We start from the raw sequence: 20,463 nt of genomic DNA, 5'->3' as shown, positions 1-20,463 counted from the left end.
TCAGAATTCGGTTTAACATCACCGGCTATGTCATGAAATTTGTTGTTATGTGACAGCAGTATACATAATAATAAAAACTATAAGTTACAATGAAAAGTAGATATAAAAATAATGCTAAAAGAGAGGGGAAAGTACTGAGGAAATGTTCATGGGTTCACCATTCATTCAGAAATCTGATGGAGGAGAGGAAGAAGCTGTTCCTCAACATTAGTTTGTGTCTTGAATCTCCAATACCACCTCCTTGATGGTAGCAATGAGAAGAGGGCATGTCCTGCATGATGAGGGTCCTTAATGATGGATGCCATCTTTTTTTGAGGTTTCACCTTTTGAAGGTGTCCTGGATGCTGGGGAGGTTAGTTCCCATGATGGAGCTGGCTGAGTTTACAACTTTCTGCAGTTTTTTCCAATCTTGTGCAGTGGCCCTTCATACTAGATGGCAAGGCAGCTGATTAGAATGCTGCCCATGGTACGTCTGTAGACATTTGTGAGTGTCTTTGATGAAATAACAATCTTTATTATGTGCATTTACACATGTAGAATTGCCATTTTGTCCAATGCTTGGGAGGCTGTCACTTTGAAATTATATTGAGTAGGAAGAAATCCAGGGAAAAGCACTGATGCTGGGAGCTGAGGGATTGAAACTAACTTATGGGACAGGGTTTTATTTGAGAATCAGAATCATTGAGGAGTTGTAGGCAATTGGGTGAAGGAAATCTATGATATTCTTTTTGAATAATACAGAAAATTAGATGTTCACAAGAAGAGCTGCTTCATAGCTCAGTCCTGACCTTTATTACTATCTATGTGGAGTGTGCACAGGTGGGTTTCATGCAAGTGCACTAGTTTCTTCCTACATTCCAAAATATACAGGTAGTTGTAAATTGTCCCTGGTGTGTAGATGAATGGTAGAATGTGGAGGGAGAATATAGAATGAGTGTAAACATAAGACTTTATTAGTTAGATTGGACCTTTTTGGTAGAAGGTTTTGCTGCATCGCTCAGTGATTCTATGACAATAACATACATGAGTAAAGCAATGAAATAATGATGAAGAGTATATTGACAGGTTGCTTGACAGCCTGGTAGAGAAACACCAATACCCATGAATGGAAAATACCTCAAAGTAGTGGAAACGGCTTAGTCCATCATGGGTAAAACCCTCCCTACCATTGAGCACATCTACACGGAGTGTTGTTACAGGAAAGCACCATCCATTAATCAGGGACCCCTCACCACCCAGGTCATGCTCTCTTCTCGCTGCTGCCATCAGGAAGAAGGTACAGGATCCTCAGGACTCACGCCACCAACTTCAGGAATAGTTACTACCCCTCAACCATCAAGCTCTTGAACCAAAGAACTAACTTCACTTAACCTCACCTGCCCCATCATTGAAATATTCCCACAACCAATGGACTCACTTTCAAGGACTTTGTCTCATGTTCTCAATACTTATTGTTTATTAATTTATTATTATAATTATTTGTGAACCCTGTAGAATTTTCTCTATTTCTGCATAAGTATGACCTAAAATGTGATAAGATCTTCACTTAAGTCCTAAACCTAGATAAAGAGAACCCCATTTAATAAATATATAATAACACATTATACTTGTTAATTTATTTATTGAGCAAAATGATCCAATATTACATGTATTTGTTGGAAAAAGTATGTGAAACTTTGCTTTCAGTAACTGGTGTGACCCCCCCCCGTACAGCAATAACTTCAACCAAACGTTTCCAGTAACTGTTGACCAGTTCTGCATATCTGCTTGGAGGAATTTTAGGCCATTCTTCCTTACAAAAGTGCTTCAATTGTTGGTGAGCTTCCTTGCCTGAACTTCTCGCTTCAGGTCCTTCCACAACATTTCTATAGGGTTAAGGTCAGGACTTTGACTCGGCCATTCCAAAACAGGAATTTTCTTCTTTTTAAATCATTCTGTTGTTGATTTATCTTTCGGATCATTGCCTTGTTGCATTATCCAACTTCTATTAAGCTTCAGGTGATGGACTGCTACTCTGACATTTTCCTGTAAACTATCTTGATACAATTTTGCATTAATTACTCCCTCAACCATTGCAAGCTGTTTTTTTATATAGGGCGGGACTCCTCAACAACCCACATCTCCAATCTCGTCTCCTTGATTAGAACTCCTGTCCTCAAATAGCTTTTGTAGAAGGCATTACCCCAGAGATTCATATACTTTTTCCAACAAATGCATGTAATGTTGTTTCATTTTTCTCAATAAGTAAATGAACTAGTATACAGAAATAGAGAAAATTCTACAGGGTTCACAAACTTTTATCATCACTGTATGGTTATTATTCTATTATGGATTTAATGAGTATGCCCGCTAGAGAATGAATTTCAGGGCTGTATATGGTGACATACATGTACTTTGATAATACGTTTAATTTGAACTTTGAACTCATATGTTCCAAAGTGTATAAGAAGTTTAAATTGTTGTTTGACCAGTTAGAAGGATTGGATCAAAAGCATGGCCTAAGCACTGTTAGGTTAAAACAAAATGTAATGAGATGGTAAGGCAGAAGTGTTTCATCAGAGAGCTTCAGTTTAGGGACCAAACTGAAGAAGGATTTAACATTAGTGGTACAGAGAGGGAATGTAGCATGTGGAAGGAAGAAAGCATGATGTGGAATTCGTTCTTTAAAATCTGACATTGTATTCAATACTTAGATTACCATGAAGTTTGGTGAGATAAGTGATAATGGAGTGGAGTTTATTGCAGGTAAGATGTGGAAGGCAGACAGGTTGACAGTATCAAAAGCTGGGAAGGATTTAGTTTGACAGTTGAGTCTTGAGATATGAAAAATGAATAAGAGTTTCATTGATAATGGGAGTGAGAAGAAATTTTTGCGTAAGTGGGAATTAAAAGTCAAGCATTCGTTACTATAGATGTTCACCTTAGGATTTTCTAGTAGTCATAACAGAGAGACTGAAAGCACTTGTAATAAAGTGTAAATTGGTTGTGCTCAATTAAATGCACCTCGACCTCATTAAGATAATCAGCTTTGAAATTAATGGTGTGAATTTCTCGCATTTGGTTGATATTCTTCATGCTTGGTTACTGCAAAACAAGCTCCCTACAATTGAATATTTCTTATTTACATTCCATAAGATTTCATTAGAGCTGGAAATTTAAAATAATAGAATTTGTTTTAATTTTTTATTTTGGTCTCTTTTATTGTGCTCTTGCTCTCGAGTCCTCCTGTTTCATTCCTTTTCTTTACTTATGGAGAGGTTTGTTTGCCCAGTTTTCCAGGACCCAGGCTCTGTGTGTTAAGCATACAGGTCCAAAATGATTTTCTAAACAGAGCAGTTTCTAATGCAAAACCACACAAAGTTGGGGAAATGGCAAATTACGAAGCACCTAAGCTAAAAACCCTGAGACCTACGGACTTGCATCATACAGCAGTAAAGGAAATGCTGGCACAGGTGGTGAATGAATATATTTAATCAGCCAAAATTCCATGGATTTTGGAGCAGGTTGGAGAACTGCAAATGTAATGTCACTGTTCAAGAAAGGAAAGTGATAAAATTAAGCTACAAGGTTTTATGGAAGGGAAGCAGAGTTTAGTGAATTGCAAGAATTCTTTACAGCACCTAGTAAACACTATGGATAAAAGGGAACCAATCTTTGGATTCCCTTCAATAACATGCCACAAAAAAGGCTTGCTCATAATACGAGCTCATGGATTTGAAAGTAATGTTGAGGGATGGACATGGAAGACTCAGGATAGATGGATAATTTTAGTTTTGGCAATTGGTAGCTACAGGGATACCAGAGAAACCTGTTCAGGAGTGAAAAAACCAAGTGCCTGAAAGTCAGATTTGCTGTGGATACAAAAATAGGTGATTAGCAAGTATGATAAGAACATAGCAGGTCTGAAAAGGGATACACAGGGCACTTTTCAGAAAAAGAGGGACTCATTGCAGGCAGAGATGAGGTGTCTCATCGTTTGGATGCTCATGAATCTTTGTAATTCTTTAGCTATGGAGTTAAGTATATTAGAGAGAAAGAAACATACATTTAAACATGTGGAAAGTTGAGAGGGAAAAGACTGGGCTAGTGGTTTTGCCAAAGTTGTATCTTATTAAATATGAGGTACAGGCTTGGGTTGTCTTCTGCTTAGTTTCTAAGATCTACCGTAATTCAGAATAGGATATGTTATTTAAGTATTTCATGGACTCTGTCCTTCAGCTAAACAAAAGCACATTCATCTGTTAAAATGGGATTGATAAGCTGCAGGCTCATTCCACATCAGTCTACAATACTGTAGCCATAACAGAGACCTAACCTAAAGAAGTGAAGCTTTAGGAATCTATCATCCCTTTGAACAATGTATAGGAGGCCTCTGCCTCATGGAGGGGGTAGTATTCCTACAAAATAGCCCTTGTCACAATATTCTGTAACGTGAAGCCAGAATCATTTGTACATGTATTAAGAAAAGTGAGATGAAAGAAAATATATGCTGTGTTGATTTAGTTACATTTTTCACCTTAGTTCCATAAGAGTAATTGTTATTTTGTAACTCGAATTTGGTGGTCGTGTTTGTGAATTCTGCAAAGGTGAGTTTCCGTAATCTGAACGCGGGATTCACCTTAAATCAGAATCAGGTTTAGTATCACTGGCATATGTTGTGAAATGTGTTAACTTTGTGATAGCAGTGCATTACGATACATAATAAAAACTCAAGTAAAATAAATAAACCTGGATGATGGGGTGTCCTTAATGTTGGATTCCATCTTTTTGAGGCATCACTCCCTGAAGATGTCCTGGGACGGCTAGTGCCCATGATGGAGCTGACTACGTTTACAACTCTCTGCAGCTTTTGATCCTGTGCAGTAGCTCTCCACCCACCACCATACCAGACAGTGATGCAGCCAGTTGAATACTCTCCACGGTACAGCTGTAGAAATTTGTATATTTGGCGACATATCTGCATAAAGTTCAAAGTAAAGTTTATTATCAGAGTACGTACATGTCACCACATACAACTCCAAGATTCTTTTTCTGCGGGCATACTTACCAAATCTATAGCAAAGTACCTGTAAACATCAGGAACTGTTAACTGTAAACAAGCTGTGCAAATGGAGATATAAATAAATAGCAATAAATAACAAGCATGAAATAACAATATGACAGAGTCCTTAAATAACCTTTTGTTCAAGAGCATGATGGTTAAGGGGTAGTAACTGTTCTTGAACCTGGTGGTGCAAGTCCAAAGAGGCTCCTCTACCTTCTACCTGATGGCAGCAGCGAGAAAAGATCATTAAGGATCTTTGATGGATGCTATTTTTGTACGGTATGGTTTCATATAGATGTGCTCAGTGTTTACGAAGGTTTTCCCCGTAATGTATTGAGCTGGATCCACTACCTTTTGTTCTGCTCAAAACTACTTGATCTATGTCTCCTATCATCTTATATACCTCTATCAAGTCACCTGTCATCCTTCTTCACTACAAAGAGAAAAACCCTAGGACAGGGGTGGCCAACCTTTTACATTCCATGCGTCAATTTTCTCACGCACGAGTTCAGATGCGCCATACAACTCTTGTACCCCTATTCAATTCTTGTAAAAATATGTTAATATAGACATATTTAGCATTTTTACATGATATATTGATTTAATATAAAACAAGATAAACATTACTTACCTTAATGAGACTTTTAACAAATATATTTTGTCTTTTGATTTCTTCCTTTTTCTTAATCACATATTCTTTCTGTAACTCAGACCCAAGCACTAGCTTCAGTTTTCCTTCTATTTCAGTCTGATGTTATGTTTTATAGTGTCTATTAAGATCATGTCTTCTATTATGTGAGAAAGTGTTTTCACAAACAATGCACAACGGTTTTCCTGATGGACCCGCTATAAATAACTCGTTTTCCCACTGTTCATTGAATTCACGCATACTATCACTTTCTGCTTTTCTTTTGCACTATGATGGGTAACTGAATGTAAAAACAAGGCTTAATTTTCGAAAAAGTACAAACTGCAAATGTTCACAAAGGACAAATAAAGCACAACTCTGTAGCACATGAGTGTCAATTGTAAACTGACTGGCAAAAGCCTGCAAAAGCCTCTGCTCATATGACAGTACCCTCTCTAAAGCTTCCACGTCCTTCCTATAACAAGGCGACCAGAAGTGAACATGATACTTCAAATGTAGTCTCACCAGAGTTTTATACAGCAGCAAAATCACTTTGCGGTTCTTGAACTCAGTCCCTGGCTAATGAAGGCCAACACACCATTCACCTTCTTAAACACCATGGAACATTAAACACGTGGAAGCTTTAGAGAGGGTGCTGTCATATGAGCAGAGGCTGAGTGACCTAGGTCAGGGATGGCCAACCTGTGGCACATTGCACCCCATTGATAATAATAAAAAAGTAAGCCTACTCATGCAAAAAGTATTAACCAAAAACTGATCTGTAGAAAAAACTTGTGTAGCAACTTTGAAGGATCTATGATCCCACTGTTCCTCCACACCACTAAGAATTTTATATTAAACTTTAATTCTACCTTCAAGTCCAACCTTCCAAAGTGTATCACGTCACACTTTTCCAGATTGAACTCCATCTGCCACTTCAACAAGGTAGAGACTTTTGTAGGAAGTATCTGTAGGAAAGGTGATCATTATAACAACAAAATTTTAAGTGAATTTTATTATCAAAGTACATATTATCACCGAATACAACACTGAGATGAATTTTCTTGTGAGTACAGTGTACCCAATAAATCTCTGGAACAATAACTACAACAGAAACAATGAAGGACCACCCAACTAGGGCAGTCAGCCGGAGTGCAGAAGACAAAAGCTGTGCAAATACAAGAAGAAGAAATAGTAACATTAAATAAATAAATGTGAAATGAAGAGTCCTTGAAAGTGAGTTCATTGGTTGTGAGATATTTAAGTGATGTTGAGTGAAGTTACCCCATTGGTTCAAGAGCCTAATGGTTGAGGGGATTTTTAACTGTTCCTGAACCTGATGCTCAGAGTCCAGATGCTTTTATACCTTCCTCCTGATGGCAGCAGTGAGAAAAGAGCTTGCCATGATGGATGCTGCTTTCCCTGAGACAGTGTTTCATGTAGATGTGCTCAGTGGTTAGAAGGGCTTTGCCTGTGATGCACTGGGCCATATCCATTACTTTTTGTAGGATTTTCAGTTCAAGGGCATTGGTGTTTCCATACCAGGCAGTGATGCAGAGATACTATCAGATTTAGAATAGTAACGATATTAAATTAAAAAAAACAGTCAGAGAACTATAAAACTGAAGTTGAGATTGTCGCATGTGGAATGGAAACAAAAATTGGTATCCATTTGGGGAAAGAAAGCCCATCAAAGAAGGGTGGTTCAAGTACTGAAATATGAAGTGTTCTTTTAAAGGAAAAGGAGCTCCCTGGATGAATAACTACTTAGGAGTTGGGATTTAAAGGACCCACAAAAGGGATGGGAAATGCGGGGGAATGAGGTCACATTGATAAGGAAGTAGAGAGCAAATCTTAAAAAAAAGAGAATTCTGTGTGAAAGCACTAAAAAACAATTTGGGAATATTTTACATAAACACTTAAATTGCAAAAGGTTCGACAAAAGAAAAGTAGGGCCTACTTGAGGGCTAATGGCTTTTGGAGGCAGGAGGGTTTTCATGGATTCTGAATGCCTTCACTATTTCTTTGCTATTGAAAAGGATTCTGCTATATTTTATTAGTAAAACAAAATTGCTTAGTAGATTTGATAAAAATCTAACGAATGGGATCAATTAAAAGTTTGGCATTTTTCAGTCTCCCAGCCTAGATAGGGTGCATTCTAAGGTAGTAAGTGTCTTATAGAATTATAGAGGCTGTATCTGCAAATTGCCAACAGTTCTGGGATCCCAAGGCTGTACAAGAGGACTGGAGGAATGTTTGTTACACCCTTGGTGGAAAACAAAAATAAACCAAGGAATTTCAAATCACTTAGCTTAATATGACGATGAATGTTTTAAGGATAAAAATTTAAAGAAAAAATAATTAATTGTAAAATAAACTAGTAAATTAAAGGCATTAGGGAAAAGTTATGTTTACTAATTAAACTTGAACTTTTTTTGATGTAACAGCGGGTACAAATGAAGTTTATATGATGGACATACTTAATAACTTCCAAAAGCATTCAACAGTACATAAAAATAAACTTAAAAGTAAAATAAAAGCATCTGTAATCGACAGACTGATGGGTTGAATTAAAAAATATGATCAAGAGACAGAAAAGGGTTGTGTGACCAGTTATTAATATTTGGGTGGGGGTTGGGAAGGATGCAGTAGTATTCCCCACTATGATCATTCTTCTACTTGACCTACACTCATGAGATGAACTTCAGTATCTCAGCGTTTGCAGATGATGTAAAATATAGAAGAAGGATAAATAATGAGGAACAAAATGACAGATTGGTGGACAAAACTGGTACACAGTAGAAGAAATTTAGTAGAGAAGTGAAACATATTGATTTGAAGAATGAGGAACAATCATAAAACTGAAGAATATAAATTTAACCAGATAGAGAATTGTGTTTTGTAATCATACAAATCTTCTGAAGGTGACATGATAAAATGAGAAAGCTGCTAACAAGTGAAAGGGATTCTTAGCTTATTTGATTCCAAGTACTTAAGTGAGGAAAATAGATGGGACCTTTATGAAATACTGGTCCCTTAATCCATTCATCTTAATTTTATGGCCTAAGATGGATATTCTGTCAAAGCATTCAGAGGACCAGAACTTTGCATAAGCACTGTCACTGGAAGAATTACCGTACTGTGTTTTCAGGCATTAAAACAAAGTGAAAAGTAAATTCTGCCATGTCAGTATCTCTAAATTGTTGATTGTTTAAAATAAAGCCTCACTAATTATAAAGTCAATTTTTTCTAATCTGTTTCCCTCCTCAAAATGGAAGTTGAAATACAAAGAATAAAAACACAAAATGCTGGCAGAACTCAGTTTTTTTTAAAAAAGGAATAATAAACCAGTACAACAGTAAAACTAGAATAGAGAACTGGACAAGAAGAGCATAGAGACAAGGAAGGTGAAGGCATGGGATTAAATGGAGCTTCAGTTGACAAGTGTGAGGAGCAGGAGGGATTGCTGTCTTTATTTGTCTTTATTTCAGATGTGCATTAAAATTGCCAACTATGTATAATTCAGGATATTTGCTTTAGTTTTGTCGTATTAAAATCAGATGATCAGAATCTATGCCTTTTTCGTTCTGATTCTTTTTCAGTAAATATAGAGAAATGGTGTTGCAATTTAAGAGTTAAATTGTTGACTTACCAACATTTAAATTAGCACCTAGAGCTGGGCCAGTAGTAAATGAGCTATCTCTACTTACTGATAACAATGCAATAGAGCTATCTTATTATAAAATGTAGTTCAGCTTTGACTGATATGCAAGTTTCTTCTAATTGTGATACTCCTATGAAATTGAGTCATTTTCCCAGTAGAGTCCTAAAACACAGAAACAGGCCTTTCAGTCTGTCCAGTCCATGCCGAACTATATTCTGCTAAGTGCTACTAACCCATACCTGTACCTCGGTACCCCTCCCTCCCATCCAAGTGCTCAAATTTCCCTTAATGGTTGCAATCAAACTTTTATGTACCACATCTGCTGGCAGCTCATTCCACGTTCACACCACCCTCGGTGTGTAGGAGCTTCCCCTGAGGTTCCTCTTAAAACATTTCACCTTTTACCCTTAACATTACCTCTAGTTCCAGTATCACCCAATGTCAGAGAAAAAGCCTGCTTGCATTAACCCTATCTGTACCTCTCAAATGTGTACATCTCCACCCAATTTCCTCTCATTCTCCTACACTTCAGAGAATAAAATCCTAACCTTTTCAACCTATCCCTATAACTCAGGTCCTCAAGTCCCAGCAACATCCTTGTATATTTTCTCTGCACTCTTTCAATCTTATTGATACCTTTCCAATAGGTAGATGAACTACACAGAATACTCCAAATTCGACTCACCAGCATCCTTTACAACTTCAATATAACATCCCATCTCCTGTACTTAACACTTTGATTTTTTTATGATGCCATTTTCAAGGAATTATGGATCTGCATTCCTAGATCCCTCTGTGAAAGTCTTCTCTCCTTCCACTCTGAATTCATTTTTTGTCTGTAAATTAGTGGGAAGCAGGATATTACCCTTTTTCAAATTGCACATACAGTATAACTGGAAAACACTGCAATCAATATGGGTAATCTTATTACAACTTTTATACAAAGAATTCATTTTAATTTCTGTAATTTAGGATGTGGTTTACTAAAGTAGTAATATGCTTCTAATGTTCTATGTTGCATGAATTTACTTTATTCAAAATATAGTCAATGAAGAAGCTGATATAACATTAATTTATACAGTTAGACATATGGTTTCGGTTTTCCAATGAATGTATTTTCAGATAAGGCCACTCTAATAAATTTATCTCAGAATATAATAATGCACTACTGTCAAAACTAAATGATATGCCCTCAGTCTTATTGAAAGAAAAGTGTTCATGAAATAAATGACATTTTTATAATTTTTCCCCTTTAAACTTCTCTTTATAATTCATGGAAAGCATCTACAGTAAATAATTAAATTGTTATTTCAATTGATAAACCACTGTACAGAATTTTTTTGTCCATGGCTAAACATCTGGGATCTAATACTGAGATGTAAAGTAAAAACAAAAGTTTGGTTTCAATTGCATTACTAAATTATTTTTCTAAATTAATGTTTCTTTTTTTAAGTAAACCCATGTCATATCATTGTATTGCAACATTAGCTAACATTTATGATGAAATGTAAAATCAAACTATTGTAAACCTTGTGTGTCTCAATTATCGTCATTCTTTCCGTTTTCAAAAACTGCTGTTCTCTCCTGTATCCACTCCTGTTAAATGTGCTCTTGCTAGCCTGCATAGATTTTTCATTCCACGATCTTTCTCAGAGACCGTTTAGTTAGGAGCATTCATGCATTTGATTCAGATGTTTCCAATTTCAAGTCCCACTCTTGAAACTTGAGCAACAACATCTTGGCTGATTCTACAATATTGTACTGAGGGCAAACTGCGCTAAAGGAAGTGACTTGTTAATCAGGCACTCTTTCAACTCTCCCAGTTGAAAATAATGGGATCTCATGCTACAATTTTGAAGAACAAAAGAGTGGTCCACTATAATCCAAACAATATTTGTCCCCCAAGTACTAATATAGATCTTATGGGTATGATTGTTAGTATTTCCTATATTACAATAGTGACTTCAGAATTATGCTAATGACTGGAATGTTCTGAAATAAATATAAAAGATGCTTTATAATTACATTATTAAGTCTCCATTTTCTGACTAATTTTCTGTATAGTCTCATAGTCCCACCAACAGCAGCAAAGTCTTCAGCTACTTGAATCTCGCTCCTCAAGATTCTCCAAATAAGCTGCAATATTGGTCTCTTCTTTCTGAAATCTTTATTGGACAGCTTTTCTAATCTTCCCTGCCTAGTTTGCTGTGTGCTTTTCTTGGAGCTATCTTCAAAGATGCCTTGGAGCATTTCTAATGTTATCAGTTATTATTTTTTAAGAACATAAGAATTGGATTACAATTAGGCCATTCAGCCCTTTCAAGTCTAAGCACAGTATAACAGGCTCACTAGTTCACTTGAAACTTCTGATGTGGTCTGACTACCCTTAGAGAACCAAGCCCAGGTTATCATCAGAGAAAAAGAAGTACTTTTATTTAGGAACAGTTTATGCATGAAAAATTATGTATATTTTCTGTTCAATATTGTCTATAATTACTTCAAAATCAAACCATTGTATTTGGTTGTTTATGCTACCATTAAATTTTGTGATACAGTATATAGGTTCCTAAGGTTGTCATAGGCGGGGGTGGTGGTGGGGATAAGCTCTCAGTATGTATAAAGTGCTGCAAATGGTGTGCATCTCTAACAGCCTCTAACAACCAAGTCCAACTCTTGGCCTTCATGTATGGCTTGGCTACTAGGCCTAGCAGAACTGTTTCTACTGACAAGAGAAGGGGCAAAGGTGGACCACTGGCGCCTCAAAGCAGTTGCTTTGAGCAGGTGGGGCTCGTCAGCCTTGGACGGCAGCCCGCCTAGGAGAAGGAGAACTCTGATTTTAAACCTCCGCTGCCTTGTGGCCATACCCACCCATGGGAAAGGCTTCAGGAGTAAACCCCGAGGAAGAAATCTGGAGCTGGGGTCCCTAAGGCAGTTTGATGTTGTTTACAACTTCACTCTGGCAACCTCTGTGACGACACTGGTGCCAAGCTGTATCGGCACTTGCCCTTCCCTTGGACTACATCAGTGACATAGAGAGGGGTCCCCGCTGTATGGGCAACAGCTATTCAAATCTTCCGGCCCAGGCTTGCACAGTCACCAGAGCTGCAAACCCATGATCAACGCCTGCCTAGTACTATAGTATATAATTTATGCCAATGAACCATCACATTTGTTTATTTATCCCACCATTGAATTTTCTAAATGATACAGTATACAGTACTGTGCAAAAGTCTTAGGCACCCTAGATTTTTAATATCAATTTTGTTTTAGATGTTTATTTTTTGTCTTCTGCATTAGTGTGACAGGAGAAAAGAACAAATTTTAGATTTCCAAACATTCATTTTCTGAAGTATTAAATATTACAGGTAAATTTTTGGATTTTGTTGAAGTAACATATTAAGTAATAAACAATTTTTCAAATAAAACAATTTTTTTGTAGGTATGTAGCCCTGTGCTTGCCTGCTGAATCGAAACCTTGCCCGAATGATTTTCTGACAAGGTCCCGCGGCGGGGAGCCGTGAGGGGACGTATTTGGAGGGCCGTGCCGGCCGAGGGGCGGCATTTTCGGTGGGACTACCGGAGGTCCCTCCGCAAAAAATAGGGCTATCGCCCAATTGAACAGAATATTAATGATCAGTGACATAATGAGTTGAATGAGCTGAACTGATTAACTGGAACAGAAACAGGTGTAGAAGAAATCAAACTGGATGAAGGACAACCAAACCAGAAGTTGATTGTGTGGCAGGTGTGACAACTTTAACCTTCAAATCATCAATTCTTACACCATGGCAAGAGTGAGTGTAGCAACACGGTAGTCATCAGCAAGGTCTCTCCCAAGCAGAAATTTTGTGACAGCCATTTGTTTGAAGATGTGCTATCCAAACTCTTCTGAAGAAGCATAAAGAAATGGGCAAGATCAATGACCAGAAATGCAGCGTCAGCAACAGAAACTGAGTGCAGCAGACAAGAGATATATCAAACTTACATCCCTTCTAAATTGGAAGAAGTCCAGCTGCTATCAGCTCTGAACTCAAAGAAACCACCAAGTACACCCCTCTACAAAGAGGTCTTGTCAGAAATGGTATTTGTGGAAGAGTTGCAGCCAAAAGGCCATTCCCCTTAAGTGAAAACAAAGCCAAGAGATACACCTACACACAAAAAACACTAGGAATAGGGTACTGAACAATGGAGGCAAATGCTTGGACAGTCACGTCAAAATTTGAAATTTAACAGGAGGCAGTTTGTCCATAGAAAAGTTGGAGAGCACTCACGGATGAGTGTCTGCAGCCAACAGTGAAGCACGATGGCAGTTCCTTGGAAGTTTGAGGTCAGAGTACATTTATTATCAAAGTATTTATGCAGTATACAACTCTTAAGATTGATCTTCTCCAAACAGCCATGAAACAAAAAAACCATGGAAGCTGTTCAAAGAAAAACTTTAGCCAAGCACTTAAGAATTGGTGATGCCGCTATGCACTAAAAATCTGAAATACACTAAACTAGTACTGTTGAATGTTTCAAAACCCTTCTAAAGATTAACTTGGCCTACTTACAGGAGTTCTTGATACCTGTTGATGTTGATTATATAATTTGCTATATTCAATTTACTTTTATTCTATGTTTGTCTTTTAATTTTTAATTTTGTCTATTTTTATGACTGCATTGATTTACCGTTACAATCCATGTAAAGCACTTTGAACCTGCATCTTCATGTATTAAAGGTGATATATAAATAAAGTTATTATTTGAATCAAACTGCAGATTTGTATTGGATTCTTTTCAGTTATGTGGGTGAATTTTGCTGATTTTAGTTGCTATTTTTGTTGTGGTTTTAATCAGTTAGGTAATTCTGGACATAGAATTCCATAAAAGTAACAAGTGCTCTCCAAATGGCATCACTGGTGTTTTTCACCATGTTTTGTCTATCACTCTTCCCAACTAATTTTTCATGTGGATTTTATATTTGTATCAAAAAGGTAGCAAAATAATGGGCTGAAAGATGGCAGATGGTGTTTAATGCTGATAAGTATGAGATGCTACATTTTGGTAGGAATAATCAAAATAGGACATACATGGTAAATGGTAGGGCATTGAGGAATGCAGTAGAACAGAGTGATCTAGGAATAATGGTGCATAGTTCCCTGAAGATGGAATCTCATGTGGATAGGGTGGTGAAGAAAGCTTTTGGTATGCTGGCCTTTATAAATCAGAGCATTGAGTAAAGGAGTTGGGATGTAATGTTAAAATTGTACAAGGCATTGGTGAGGCCAAATTTGGAGTATTGTGTACAGTTCTGGTTACCGAATTATAGGAAAGATGTCAACAAATTAGAGAGAGTACAGAGGAGATTTACTAGAATGTTAAACACGAGGAAATCTGCAGATGCTGGAAATTCAAGCAACACACACAAAATGCTGGTGGAACGCAGCAGGCCAGGCAGCATCTATAGGGAGAAGCACTGTCGACGTTTCAGGCTGAGACCCTTCATCAGGAGTAGAATGTTACCTGGGTTTCAGCACCTAAGTTACAGAGAAAGGTTGAACAAGTTAGGTCTTTATTCTTTGGAGTGTAGAAGGTTGAGGGGGGACTTGATAGAGGTATTTAAAATTATGAGGGGGATAGATCGAGTTGACGTGGATAGGCTTTTTCCATTGAGAGTAGGGGAGATTCAAACAAGAGGACATGAGTTGAGAGTTAAGGGGCAAAAGTTTAGGGGTAACACGAGGGGGAATTTCTTTACTCAGAGAGTGGTAGCTGTGTGGAACGAGCTTCCAGTAGAAGTGGTAGAGGCAGGTTCGATTTTGTCATTTTTTAAAAAATTGGATAGGTTATATGGACAGGAAAGGAATGGAGGGTTATGGGCTGAGTGCAGGTAGGTGGGACTAGGTGAGAGTAAGCGTTTGGCACGAACTAGAAGGGCCGAGATAGCCTGTTTCCATGCTGTAATTGTTATATGGTTATATAATTATTTATACATTGTAGTGTTTTTAGAAATGTTTGCACAGCATTCTGGTTCTTAGATGAAATCAGTTGTGCCAGTTCCATTTAATTCACAAAATTCCACTACATATTTCAAAGTTAGCAGTTTCAATATTGAGAATCTGTAAGTGTTGTTGCAGAGTTGACATCAAATCTCTCCCAAATTGCTTTGACGGTAAAACACAAAGTATAATTCTTAATCTTGTGGTTTCTTCCATGTCATTCATGTATCAGATCTGTTGTTTTTTTATTTTATGTGGTCATTTGGAAAGAAGCAGCATGGCAAGATTAGCTTGGGACTCATTCGTTTCAGAAATGGACTTTGCGCATTTAGCACAAGGTGGTGCTACAGTATCTGCTGAAATTGTACTATGATATCTCCAATTATACAAGGCATCTAGAATAAAGTATTTATTTGGTCATCAAATGTCTAGGCTGCAATATAAATTTCTCAATGGTTACTATCAATAATGTAACAACTAAACAGTAAAGGACAAACTTCACAATGTGATCTTTAATTACAGGAAAACTTGCAGACTCTGGGTACAGAAATAGAACGTCTGATCAGGTGCCAGCATGAATTGAAACAGCAACTAAAGAACTGAATTGGCACAGTTCTCTGTTTAAGCAACTCCATTGTGAATTCAAGGGAACAGGTGTTGGACAGATCGAGATCGTACATCACTCATGACTCAGACAAGTATATTATTTGCCTTCACAAGAGATAATGTTGCTACTAAAATACAGGTTTGGAATATTCATTATGCTGCATTGAACTGACTTTTGTGAAACATAACTTTCAGAAGCAAGTTTGATGTTAACACTCCAAGATACCAACCATGTAACTGTAATCTGCTACAAAAGTAATGAATGAAGACTGCTACAATCAGCTCAGAGTAACAACTATTGGATGTTGATCATTCTTCTATGCTCTTTGTTGTTCTTAAAAAAGCAATGAATACCATGTCTCCCTAGATGAGAATGTTTAATCACGAAGGTTTTGGGACTGTAGTGCAATTATACAATGCAACACTGGAAATTTTCAGCTAACGACCTAAGTTTTTATTTTAGTGTTCATTTGATTTCAAAATTCAAATAGGGCTGAGGCAAATGAAGTGCATATCCATCCAAATGTCTGCCAGATTTCATATCCTTACTTTAATACTGACAGTACTTCAAGTACAACTTTTCAGGAATTGAATAATTTTATTTCTCTCAATTTTATATGTAATATGAATGTATTATGTCTGTTAGGCCAAATTAATGGATTCATAATCCAATTAACCAAATTGTACCTCAAATCTAATGAGGTCAGGATATTTGGTGTTGATTGAGTTATGCTTCAATTAAGTGTATGGTCACTTGTTATAGTAGAATGTTAGCAATGCTGATAATGAAAAATGATTTAGATTTTTTGGGGGGGAAATAGAAGGAAAATTTCAATTTGTTGAGAAGGAAAAGAAGATGGTGACCATACTAAGGTCAGTGATCAAAACTAATTTCTCAGATTAATACAAATAATATATTGATCAATGGTCATTTCAGATGGAGGATAGCATTCTGATGTTGCCCTTGGATAAGAATTGACTTTTTTTTAAAAAAGCAGGTTTTTTCCTTCTGTAAAATCTAATGGAAATGCACTTTAAATTCAAATTATTGCCTTCCAAATTGCACAGTTACATGTTTGTTATTGTAGTACAAATTTCTTTTTTCAATATTTCAAATATTTTTCTTCCAATTCATTCATTATCCGTTGCAACAGTAATGTAGTTTATTTTGGAAATTCATTTGTAAAACTAAGTTGTAGATACATTTCTGTATAAAGAGGAGTTTTTAAAGTTTTAATCTATTATATGTATATATGGCACTATGGATGAATAAATTACATTTTGTGTCTTATTTTGCTGCTATGTTAGATTATCAGATGATTAACCTCATAATTTTAAAGGGAAGTAAATTCTACAAAATTTATTTGGCTTGTCTGTAACGTGTGTATTGATCTGTTGTTTTGGAAACAGAACATATTCCTTCAAAGCATGAATCCTTAGAATCATAGAAAAGTACAGCACAGAAATAGGCCTTTCAGCCCAACTAGTCCATGCCAAACTGTTTAAACTGCCTTCTCCCATTCATCTGCACTGGGACCATAAGCCTCCATTGTTTGTATATATTTGACATCTATCCCATGATATTACAATGAAAGGAGAATCAATAAAATTAAGTAGCAATTCCAATTTGAATTAATTAATTAATTTTACCCAAGGGGAAGAGCAAAGGAAATTTGTTTTCCAGGCTTCAGTGTCCTGTTGTGCTTTGCAGACAATGATTAACATTAGAATTGTAATCACTGTGTTAAGGTAGAGAAAGCAGTTGTTAATGTGTGCACAGCAAGATCCCACAGACCAACAAATAGATTAAATGTTTGTAGAATATAGCTCCTGGCTCTGTCCTTGTGATTTTATTTTGAGTAAAGCTGGGAGTGTTTTTATGACTGCCCAAGAGAGCTGTTAAATGTTCTATCCAAAATCTTTGGCAATGTATCCTCTGATTTTGGGAAGAAAAATTGCCATTGTAGCAAGCAGAAATGGAAGTTTGTTTGCTATCTCTTTCTGAAGAGAAGTTGGTGTTATTTAGAGCAGTTTGGGTAATTGAATTTTAGACATTCAGATAACTGTGTGCAAGAGAAACTAGTGCTGGACCAGTATATAGGAATGAAAAGCTTTGAAAACGATCCTTGGGGGCAGTAAGGGTGATGGGAGTGTATTGGAGATGAAATTCTGTTTAAAGACTCTATTTAGAAAGAATATCAGCTTAACTATACAGTACCAGATGAATTTTGCAAGTGAGTGATTATCTCATGCAAATACTGAATTGTGAATTTATTACTTCATTGTTTTAGACATAGTAAAATTCCTATGGTTTTACAAATACTCCAGGGTTTTTTTTTTGTTTTCCCTTAGAATGTGAGGTATAAATGACCAAATTTATTACATATAATATTTGAAATAGGAACTTCATGCCATAAACATTCTCTTAAACATCCGTGATTATTTTTCTTATTTTAAGTGTAAACTGGTATTTCCTATGCTCTTCCTCCCAGCCTCTAACCCTGCTGCAGCATGATACTAAATGTAATCATCTGAAAGTAATTCCTTGTAAACTGAGTTTTTTAAATGCTTATTTTCCTTCCTTTAGTAAAGAGCTGTTTTAAACCCCATTTACCTCTTTAGGCATTTGCGGTGAAAGTTAGAGGTGGGGGGAAAGGAATGATTTAACGTGGTTTAAGAGCATCTGTCTCTTGCTTAAATAAAAGACCGCCATCAGTCTCTCATTTCTTCATTGCTGTCCATCTGTAATGCTTAAGTCAGGACAGGATGGTGTACTGAAGGCGGTGCCTCTGTTTGTTGATGGTGCATTCTGCATTATGATCTTTATATCTTGAGGACAGGAAGTTTTTTGATATTAGTGCTTAGGCCCAGGCGAGAAGAAGATACCTGTTTTGAGGAACAGATGGGTAAGTTGGGGCTTTACTCATTGGCATTCAGAAGAATAAGAACTGATCTGCTTGAAACAGAAGATTCTGAGAAGGTTTCAAATTCTAAGATCTTACGCCTTGGAGGAAAACCCAGATTTGTGGAGGAATTTTTTAGTAAGGGGCCAAGCATTTCAATGGATAAGGAAGAGCTTGTTTTATCAAAAAGTCATGGCCATTTTGAATTCTGCACCTTGGAGAGCTTTGCAAGTCTGTCATTTAGTATATTAAAATCTAAAATAAACTTTTGATCTATAGCAGGGTTAAGGGAGACAGACAGTAAAGTGGAGTGGTAGCCATGATCCTACTGAATGGTGGAGTAGGCTCAATAAGCCCTATGGCCAATTCTTTGTTTCCTATGTCGTAGTACATCCTTATGGGTTCACAAAACAAAGACAAGACCTTATGGCGTACAGTACTAGTCTTAGGCACCCTAGATTTTTATGGTTTCAGATGGTATGCCCTCTTCAAAGCCCTGATCTAAACATCAAGGAGACTGTCTGGGATTACCTGGAGAGACAGAAGCAAGCGACACAGCCGAGGTCTGCAGAAGAACTGTGGCAAGTTATCCAAGATGCTTGGAACAACCTACCAGTCATTTTCTTATAGAACTGCATGATTGTACCTAAGAGAACTGATTAGATTTTAAAGGCAAAGTGTGGTCACACCAAATATTGATTTGATTTAGTTTGTTTACTGCTTTTTATAGTTTTTTGATATTTAGAAACCTTGCATTTCATTATTTTTAAAGCATTGTTATGAGTGATGAACAGACCTGATGGACAATGGGGTGCAGAGTTAACCATCTCCCCCCCCCCCCCCCCGAGAACCACAAACTATTACTGTTGCTATGCTGCTCATGAGAGAGAGAGATGAAACACGGGCAAGAACATCTGCTACAGATAAGAGGGGGAAGAGACTGTTGATTTACTGTATTTTGACTCTTCCTGGATTATTCACCTTCCACTACAAGGACTTTACTTTGCTCGTTAACATTCCTCAGGAGATAGCAGGAGTGGCCTGATTTGATGGAGACGGTCATTCAGAGTTGATGGATCCCGTGAGTGGGGATAAAAGACAGGTCTGGAGAGACACCCTTCAGACACACCAGTGGACACTGACTGAGTGTTGGGAACCCACAGAAAGGTGGGGACTTCGGAGACCGAACCAGGAGATCAGTCAGTAAAGCTCACAGTGTTACAGCTGGGCCGGTGGGGACTTGTGTGTGTGTCCACTCATGCCAGAGTGACGAGTCCACCACAGAAGAATGGTCTAGCTGAAGACCAGAGGGGTCATAACTGAATGACACAACGATACAACGGATTAAGAAAGCCACAAGAGGTTTGCCTGCTGCAGCTGTTGCTGTTACATCTCACTCACTCTCTCTCTCTCAACGATTTCAATACAACAACCATAACTACCTCAGCATTTATGAACTGAACTCTATACTTTCCTATGACAATTCATTTACCCCTAGACATCGATAGAGCTTGTTTATTATTGATTATTATTATTCCTACACTTTTAGATTTATTACTGCTAACTTGTTTTATATGTATATTTGCATTTTTGATATTGTATTGTGCAGTTTACTAATAAACACCTTTAGTTTGGTA

General features: G+C 37.1%; 1 protein-coding gene across 5 annotated transcripts in view; it reads left to right on the top strand.

Moving 5' to 3' along the window:
• Positions 1–20,463, top strand: part of ccdc186 (coiled-coil domain-containing protein 186) — a 124,007-nt gene extending 103,544 nt beyond the window's left edge. For 4 of the 5 annotated variants that reach the window (XM_073027800.1, XM_073027797.1, XM_073027798.1 and 1 more), the window contains one exon: positions 15,840–20,463. In XM_073027800.1, coding sequence (XP_072883901.1) covers positions 15,840–15,920 — 81 coding nt within the window. In that variant the 3' untranslated portion in view covers positions 15,921–20,463. Of the gene's footprint in view, positions 1–12,775; positions 14,035–15,839 lie in introns of those variants that run through there. The other variant, XM_073027801.1, reaches the window with a different exon arrangement.

This window comes from Hemitrygon akajei, chromosome 23, assembly GCF_048418815.1.
Source record: "Hemitrygon akajei chromosome 23, sHemAka1.3, whole genome shotgun sequence".
Lineage (NCBI taxonomy): Eukaryota > Metazoa > Chordata > Chondrichthyes > Myliobatiformes > Dasyatidae > Hemitrygon > Hemitrygon akajei.
The sequence above is the reverse complement of the archived record's forward strand: the minus strand, read 5'-3'. Positions and strand labels throughout refer to the sequence as shown.